This window comes from Sinocyclocheilus anshuiensis, unplaced genomic scaffold, assembly GCF_001515605.1.
Source record: "Sinocyclocheilus anshuiensis isolate Anshui unplaced genomic scaffold, SAMN03320099.WGS_v1.1 scaffold555, whole genome shotgun sequence".
In the NCBI taxonomy this organism is placed as follows: domain Eukaryota; kingdom Metazoa; phylum Chordata; class Actinopteri; order Cypriniformes; family Cyprinidae; genus Sinocyclocheilus; species Sinocyclocheilus anshuiensis.
In genome coordinates, this window is record NW_015552571.1 from 190,164 (window position 1) to 199,758 (window position 9,595).

Consider the following 9,595-nt stretch of genomic DNA (forward strand, 5'->3'; position numbering starts at 1 on the left):
GTGACACTCATATATTTAACTCAGGTGCTGTCCATTTCTTCTGATCATCCTTGAGATGGTTCTACACCTTCATTTGAGTCCAGCTGTGTTTGATTATACTGATTGGACTTGATTAGGAAAGCCACACACCTGTCTATATAAGACCTTACAGCTCACAGAGCAAATGAGAATCATGAGGTCAAAGAAACTGCCTGAAGAGCTCAGAGACAGAATTGTGGCAAGGCACAGATCTGGCCAAGGTTACAAAAAAATTTCTGCTGCACTTAAGGTTCCTAAGAGCACAGTGGCCTCCATAATCAGAAAGTCAACCATCACTGCAGCCCTCTACCAGTCGGGGCTTTATGGCAGAGTGGCCCGACGGAAGTCTCTCCTCAGTGCAAGACACATGAAAGTTTGCTAAAAAACACCTGAAGGACTCCAAGATGGTGAGAAATAAGATTCTCTGGTCTGATGAGACCAAGATAGAACTTTATGGCCCAGCCAGAGCCCTGACTTAAACCCAGTTGAGCATCTCTGGAGAGACCTAAAAATGGCTGTCCACCAACGTTTACCATCCAACCTGACAGAACTGGAGAGGATCTGCAAGGAGGAATGGCAGAGGATCCCCAAATCCAGGTGTGAAAAACTTGTTGCATCTTTCCCAAAAAGACTCATGGCTGTATTAGATCAAAAGGGTGCTTCTACTAAATACTGAGCAAAGGGTCTGAATACTTAGGACCATGTGATATTTCAGTTTTTCTTTTTGAATAAATCTGCAAAAATGTCAACAATTCTGTGTTTTTCTGTCAATATGGGGTGCTGTGTGTACATTAATGAGGAAAAAAAATTAACTTAAATGATTTTAGCAAATGGCTGCAATATAACAAAGAGTGAAAAATTGAAGGGGGTCTGAATACTTTCCGTACCCACTGTACGCAATATGTCAATATTTGAGGAAAGGGTGATTCTGAACGAATGGATCAAGGTGTCAATACTGTCCTAGGAATGACCAAACCTACTCTGGTACATAAGTCTAATAAAATCCAGAGATGTATTTCGTAGGTTGGAACAAATATATATCCTAAAATTGTGTTATTTTTTTAGTTAGGCAACATAAAGATATTGATGAAAGGAATGAAAAAAATGGACCTGTCTGGGAATTTAGAGCATATGGTTTGAAATTTCAAAGGCTTGTGATAGATGTGATTAGTTAATGTGATTAATTCAGCAAAAAAAAGTAGGCTATATGACATTTAGCATCCACATATCAATGAAAATAAGTAAACATATACAACCAGATATATCTATCTCCCTCCATGTTCAGTCTGTAAATAATACAACACTTGATTTAATGTTTATTTTCTTTCTCCACATTTTGTAATGCATAACTTAAAAAAAAAAAAAAAGACTGAAAAGTTTGTTCGCGATGGAAATAACGCCACAACTCTGGGACGATTTTAATTTGTGTACAAATAGATAAAATCGTTTGAAAATTATAAAATGAAAGTGGTTTATATTTATCTCACTCTTTGTTGGGACTATTATAGTTTTAAACACAATTCATATAACAATTGGGCTTGGGACAAGATAAAATTATTCAAATTAAACGTAAAAACCAACTGAACGTCATGGCATGGTAAAAATGTGACCTTCATATAACAAAAAGAAAAATAGCCTATATATATTAAAACTCTTAGTTGTAATAAAAACAAACACTGGGACATAAAAGTTTAAGAAGTTTGAAAAAACACCCATATTGATGTGTTCTGCTGTGAGAGCTATTTCGGGTTCAAAGAGAGAGGGAGCTGTGTAGAGTTAAGTGGGAGGGAGTTGAACGTGTGACCAGTCGCAGTAAACTTTCTATCACTTTCTAATAGAGTTAGTTTAGTTGGAGCTGAAATAAGGGAAGATGGCGCGCTGGAGCTGCTGTGCCACGTCTTGTTACACGACAAAAACCAAATTAAATCCCTTTAACTCTTTCTTATGTGCTTTTATTTCTTTTATAAGTCTTAGTTCTTTAATCGCTGAAGCCGGGCTGTACACAGCGTCGGATCAGATTATTATTTTATCCCCGGAGAATGTGGACTCCGTGCTTTTTAACTCCAGCGCGGCTCTTTTCGTGGAGTTTTACGCGACCTGGTGCGGACACTGCGTCGCGTTCTCACCCACCTGGAAAAACCTCGCCAGAGATATTAAAGGTTAGTTTGCTCCACATTTCCACATCGTGAAGATACTGTCGCACAGTTAACAGCTGTTCGTGACCTGCAGCGTCTATGCAAAACTGCTGGACTTCCGTAACAGGATCATTTACCATGGTAACCTGTTTCCTCTGAAACATAGTTACTGTTATGGCTACTACACTAGCACTGTGGTATTGTAATTGGTATTTGCCACAGCTGTTGTCAAAAATAAATCAACACAATGGCAATAAGCGTCTACAAGTTTTAAAGAATATTTTAAATATATTTATTGCAGTTTTACATTTAGTTACAAGTGATTTTTGGTACCATAAGTGATTTTTGTGAGGGGTTTTATCCTAACTCTTACGCAAAACATTTAATTCTGTGTGTGCAAACTGTTTTTAGAAACCTTCTACCTGCATTAAAGTTCAAGTAAGCTCAGTGATGATGACTAATTTACATACAGATTAGTTTTATTAGTGGTCAATGGATAGTTATAAACACATAGCCAACTGAGAAAAGCTGGTAGACTGCTGCTAACTAGGTTACACAATGAGTAGTAGTGAGCTGCCTACTTTGTACAACGGTATTGACATAAACAAACAAGCAATGTCTCAAAACCCAAGCAGCCCACCAAATGAACTAGTGACCGGGTCTCTTAGTTGTAATAAAAACAAACACCGGGACATAAAAGTTTAAGAAGTTTGAAAAAACACCCATATTGATGTGTTCTGCTGTGAGAGCTATTTAGGGTTCAAAGAGAGAGGGAGCTGTGTAGAGTTAAGTGGGAGGGAGTTGAACGTGTGACCAGTCGCAGTAAACTTTCTATCACTTTCTAATAGAGTTAGTTTAGTTGGAGCTGAAATAAGGGAAGATGGCGCGCTGGAGCTGCTGTGCCACGTCTTGTTACACGACAAAAACCAAATTAAATCCCTTTAACTCTTTCTTATGTGCTTTTATTTCTTTTATAAGTCTTAGTTCTTTAATCGCTGAAGCCGGGCTGTACACAGCGTCGGATCAGATTATTATTTTATCCCCGGAGAATGTGGACTCCGTGCTTTTTAACTCCAGCGCGGCTCTTTTCGTGGAGTTTTACGCGACCTGGTGCGGACACTGCGTCGCGTTCTCACCCACCTGGAAAAACCTCGCCAGAGATATTAAAGGTTAGTTTGCTCCACATTTCCACATCGTGAAGATACTGTCGCACAGTTAACAGCTGTTCGTGACCTGCAGCGTCTATGCAAAACTGCTGGACTTCCGTAACAGGATCATTTACCATGGTAACCTGTTTCCTCTGAAACATAGTTACTGTTATGGCTACTACACTAGCACTGTGGTATTGTAATTGGTATTTGCCACAGCTGTTGTCAAAAATAAATCAACACAATGGCAATAAGCGTCTACAAGTTTTAAAGAATATTTTAAATATATTTATTGCAGTTTTACATTTAGTTACAAGTGATTTTTGGTACCATAAGTGATTTTTGTGAGGGGTTTTATCCTAACTCTTACGCAAAACATTTAATTCTGTGTGTGCAAACTGTTTTTAGAAACCTTCTACCTGCATTAAAGTTCAAGTAAGCTCAGTGATGATGACTAATTTACATACAGATTAGTTTTATTAGTGGTCAATGGATAGTTATAAACACATAGCCAACTGAGAAAAGCTGGTAGACTGCTGCTAACTAGGTTACACAATGAGTAGTAGTGAGCTGCCTACTTTGTACAACGGTATTGACATAAACAAACAAGCAATGTCTCAAAACCCAAGCAGCCCACCAAATGAACTAGTGACCGGGTCTGCCAACTGAGCTACCTAGTAAGCATAAATAGTGATTTAGTGAGTTACCTACCATGTCAGATTATTTGGTCTACCAAGTGAGACTGCCTAGTGAAATAGTGAGCTGTCTACCTGGACAGCTTTTATGGGCATCATTGGTGCATTTCGAGTTAATTTTGCTACTTACAAATGCAGGCAGTTCATTTAGGTTTTGAGACACAACCACTTTAAAGTGCACGTATATTTTTTTCCTCTTGTGTAGCTCTAGGTTTGAGGTTTTTAAGTTGCCTCATCTAGGTTGACAGTATCACTGTTCATCAAAAGCACACTCTTTTGATACCTGGAAGTCCCCTTTGTGAAAGGTTAATGGAGCATATGTTGTGAATGAGAACACAGTATCTTCAGTGTTGATCAGAAACACTGCTTGGTCATATTGTGCCAGATGCTCTTTGACATGGTGTTGACATTGTATTTGCACAGACAGATGTTTGATGTTTTTAACCACGGACTCCTTACCGTCATAACACAAACTTTTCAACATGCAACTGAAATCCATTTGCAAGAACACTATCGATCCCATTCAGTGCATTGATTCAGTTTCGTAAACTCTGCATTCTGTGTTGTGTTGCTGTTGTAGAATGGAAGCCTGCTGTTGATCTGGCTGCTATTGATTGTGCTGATGAAAGCAACAGAAAAGTGTGCACCAATTTCGGCGTTACCGGATATCCCTCTCTGAAGGTAGTGTGCAATTTAGAGAGCATGCAATTATTGTTGCTGTTGTGGTCGTTTATAATAATTATAGTTCAACGTTTGTTTTCCTGTAGGAAAGAAAACCCACAAATGTTTTTAATTTCTCAGTCGTAGCAACTAGCAAGCAATGTGATTGAATGGAAACTTTTCCTCCTAAGAAACAAACCCTAGTAATTTCACCTCCAGAGTTTCAGAAGAGATCTCAACAATTTGTGATGAGATTCTGCAATAACAAATCTGAGATTTAAATTATGAATGGAAACATGTTCCATTGAATTCTAATTTATTTCCCATTAATTCATATTATGTAAAATAACATTTTATAGTATACAGGTGCATCTCAATAAATTAGAATGTCATGGAAAAGTTCATTTATTTCAGTAATTCAACTCAAATTGTGAAACTCGTGTATTAAATAAATTCAGTGCACACAGACTGAAGTAGATTAAGTCTTTGGTTCTTTTAATTGTGATGATTTTGGCTCACATTTAACAAAAACCCACCAATTCACTATCTCAACAAATTAGAATTTTTTGTCACCAAGGATGCATTAAATTGATCAAAAGTGACACTAAATATGTTTATAAATATTTCTATTTGAAATAAATTCTGCTCTTGTGAACTTTCTATTTATCAAAGAGGCCTGTACTATTAAGCAGCACAACCGTTTTTAACTTTGATAATAATGAGAAATGTTTCTTGAGCACCAGATCAGCATAGAATGATTTCTGAAGGGTCACGTGACACTGAAGACTGGAGTAATGGCTGATGAAAATTCAGATTTACCATCACATGAATAAATTGCATAAAAAAATATTCAAATAGAAAAAGTTTTTTTATGGTAATAATATTTCACACTATTTTACCATGTATATATAATCAAATAAATGCACCCTTGGTAAGCATAAGAATCTTCTTTCAAAAGCATTAACAAATCAAGATCAAACTTTTGAACGGTAGTGATATTTCATAAGTTTCTGTTTTATGCAATGTTTATTTTATACAACTGGAATTGAAACATTTAAGAAAAAGCTAATACTTAGATGAAATGTCCTCTGAGCTCTGAAAATGCAAGCAACACCTGAGCAATACAATTTTATCTTCCGAATAACCCTATGTGATCAGCGGTAACAACTTATTATACAGTTAATTTGGTAAATTTGTGTGTTTAGTCAAATTGGCCATAAATGGAAATAAAGATATGAAATCATCTTTAAAAATGGTTGAATGCATTTATTGGTCCCTGTTTGTGAAATATGAGGAGAAAAAAATTGTGTATATTTTTCATAAAACCATTCGTATGTAAATAGTTGATGCAGTGACAAATGATTGACACGTAAATTCATTCTGCTTGTGTTTCATGAATGAGGCCCTCTGCTGAGCACAAAATCATGACTTGTGAGTTTTTTCCACACAGATTAATCCATTTTATTCATGAATAGCTGTTCTTTGTTCAGTCATGCACTATATGGGTACAGGCTATGCTGAAGCCAGAGGGACGAACTGATGTAACTGAATCTGTCAGTTCTTTGTCCTTTCTCTACATAAACATTTCACTGTTGCCATTCCTTGAATTATTATACTGCATCAGTTTCCTTCAAGGAAACATTCTGAAACTCATCACCAGATGTTCCTTCGCTATTTGGGTGTTTTTTGTATCTGGATTTTGTTAGTCTAGTTTTGTGTTCTTGTCTTGTAAAATAAAGTCTTATGAAGGGACAGAGTAAAATTCTTCCACAGCTTTGATGAATTTTAAGGGGGTAAGAGAAAGCGCTGTTGACTAAAGCGGTCAATGAGGCTCTGCAGGTATGCAACTGATGTGAAGGGCTCAAGTAGCATCGTTACTGATCTCCTTCTGTCTTTCTCAGTTCTTCCCTGCTTATTCAAGCAGCGAGTCCAGGGGCCAGAAATTCAGAGGTAAAAATGTGTCTTTATTTATTCCAGTGTGTCCTTAAAGCCGGAATAGTTCACCCCAAAATTAAAAGATTTCTCTCATTGTTTACACACCCTCAATGTTTGATGATGCTGTTAAAATATACAGAATTTAAAAACATATATTCTATATATCTTCTATAAATTCCAACAATTTGATTGTTAAAGAAGGTACAGTATCTGCTCTGTTTAGTTTAAGGATTCCTACAATTGAGGATGGAAATAGGGATTAGAAGTGAACAAAAATAAAGTTTTAAACCATTCCAGCCAAAATAGATTGGGAGACAGATGCTTTGGGGAGAGAATGTAGTCAAGCCAAATAACTTATGGGCTATTGGTCATTAAATCGGTTGATTGCAAGACTGCAGCAACTGTTGTCTTTTTCACACTGCGATTGCAAAATAAAAATAAAGCCAAGATGCTGACAAATGAGCTCTTGCTACAGAAGTTCTTGTGATAAGTTGCATTAAAAATACTAACAGTTAAGATTTTACTGACTGATTAAAGCCAAGATGCTGACAAATGAGCTCTTGCTACAGAAGTTCTTGTGATATGTTGCATTAAAAATACTAACAGTTAAGATTTTACTGACTGATTAAAAGAAAGCATGACAGAACATTTACAACCCAGCCTGTCAATGTGATGACTATTGATTATTTGTAGCACAACCTTGACTGTCAAGCCTCAAAATAGTACCATGCACTATATTCCAATTATTATTCAGATTCCAAAGTCATATGATAGGTTTGTGTGCAAAACGGACCAGATTTACTAACAGCTTGCACTAGCACAAACCACCCTTTTGCTGTTGAAGACTACTGTCAGGATTTACTAAAGACAAGTAGTGGGGAAAAAAAGTAATGAAAAGGCATAGACACATTGACTTTATTGCATATGCATTTGGAAGAGTTTCCACTCCCATTGGCACTTTTATGGGATTGCAGTCTAACGCTGATTTGCCCTGTTTAGTAAATCTGGCCTCTACTATAAATTGACATTTTCAGGTGAACTATTCCATTTCATCCAATTCTTAGCCACTTAATAAAGATCGTTGATGTTTACTTGTGATGTACTTTCCTTTGTTTATGTATGAGCATGTTTTTAAATGTTCATATAGGATTTTCGAGGGATGTGAGAGGCCTTCGTCACTACATTATCAATAAGTTGGAGATGCACAATGAGACTTGGCCACCTGCTTGTCCACCTTTAGAGACAGCTAGGTTAGAACACAATGTCCACACACTTTTCAACTTGTTTAAAAGCATATCTTTGTTTTAATTTGCACTTGAAATCTTAAAGGTTTGGATGTCATCTTTTATCATCTGTATCAGTTCTGAATGTAAATGGTGCTTGCTTGTAACGGTCAGCGAGCATGTTGGTTTTGTTTGCTTTGTCAACGCTGCTGTTCAAAAGTTCGCTCATTGCAGGAAAGGCTAAAAAAATGCTTTTTGTCTTCTGAGAGCCAAAAAGAGAGAGAGCACAGAAATGTCAAATAATTTACACAGGAGTGTTTTTATTAATTTCAGAAAAAAATGCATCATAGTTAAAGTATGTTTTAGTTCAAGGCTCAAAACTTACTTTTAGTTAACTCCCTAGCATATGAGTAAACTCTACAGTCAGACCATGTACTACTCATTATTGATGGTTTGCATTACATTATCCTCAACTTATTTGAATCTAATCTTTTTTTCTCTTGACAGTGAGGCAGAGATAGACAACTTCTTTCAGACCAACAATGTGAAGCTCCTCGCTCTTGTGTTTGAGAGTAAAGACTCCTACGTGGGGAGAGAGGTGAGATCAGTTTACACAAGGATGATTTAAAGGAATCATTCACACAAAAATGAAAATGTTGTAATTTATTTACCATGTTGTTCCAAGCCCAAATTCTTTTCATGGAACACAAAACAAAAGATTCTGATGAATTTATTCATATTTTTTTTCCCCATGCAATTACAATTTCCCATGCATTCTCAAGCTTCAAAGATATTTTAGCTAAGTTTTTTTTTAGCTAAGACTTTATTGAGAAAATACACAACTTTTGTTGGGTAGGATTTATCTGTACAAAATGTACATTTTAGATATACATTCTGTCACCTATTTTTTATTTTTTACATGACATTTGAATTTTTTTTGTTTTTGTTTAGGTGACATTGGATTTGTTGCAGTATGAAAACATAGCTGTGCGCAGGGTTTTGGACACAGAGACAAGTTTGGTGTCCAGGTTTGGTGTGACCGATTTTCCTTCATGTTACCTGTACAACTCATCGGGACATATCTCTAGACTCAAAGTGTAAGTGTTTCATTTCCTTCATATGGCCCTGTAGCAGATATAGTACTTCAGACTAATGTCATGGATTTTTCAGGACTATATTTTACAATAAATCATGAATTAAACCCGATGCGTAGATAATTTCGGAAAAAAAAAAATCATAAGACAAGAGAAGTATTTGGGATGTTTGAAAACTAATGCTAAGCTTTAGCTAATGCGTATCACTTTTAATAAAGCTCATACTTAAAGGGGTCATATGATGCGATTTCAAGTTTTCCTTTCTCTTTGAAGTGTTACAAGCTCTTGGTGCATAAAGAAGATCTGTAAAGTTGCAAAGACTAAAGTCTCAAATCCAAAGAGATATTCTTTATAAAAGTTAGGAGTCAGCCACGCCTACCTAAAACGGCTCGTTCTAACACGCCCCCACGTATCTACATCAATATGTGGAAATATTAGCATAATGTGCATGCAAAGAAAGAAGGCGTGGTTTCAGGAGCACAGTAGTGTTGATGCAGCCATGTCAGGGAGAGCTGTGTGTTTCAGTGCGAAAGCAAAAGCACTTTATTTGGCCTTCCGGAAGTAGATGCAATTAGGAATCATTGGTTAAGATTTATTTACAGCAGAACAGCACAACCCAGATGTTTGAATTTGTGCAACACATTTTATGGACGCCATGCACAAAGGCTATTTCTAAAAAAAAAAAAA

At 36.5% G+C, this 9,595-nt stretch overlaps 1 protein-coding gene across 2 annotated transcripts in view; it reads left to right on the forward strand.

Annotated features, from left to right (window-relative positions):
- Window positions 1–1,811: 1,811 nt before the first annotated feature.
- Window positions 1,812–9,595, forward strand: part of LOC107665072 (sulfhydryl oxidase 1-like) — a 45,254-nt gene continuing 37,470 nt past the window's right edge. The window contains exons 1-6 of one of the 2 annotated variants that reach the window (XM_016455827.1): window positions 1,812–2,177; window positions 4,577–4,677; window positions 6,558–6,606; window positions 7,739–7,841; window positions 8,322–8,412; window positions 8,766–8,911. In XM_016455827.1, the coding sequence (XP_016311313.1) occupies window positions 1,889–2,177; window positions 4,577–4,677; window positions 6,558–6,606; window positions 7,739–7,841; window positions 8,322–8,412; window positions 8,766–8,911 (779 nt within the window). In that variant the 5' untranslated portion in view covers window positions 1,812–1,888. Of the gene's footprint in view, window positions 2,178–2,956; window positions 3,323–4,576; window positions 4,678–6,557; window positions 6,607–7,738; window positions 7,842–8,321; window positions 8,413–8,765; window positions 8,912–9,595 lie in introns of those variants that run through there. The other variant, XM_016455826.1, reaches the window with a different exon arrangement.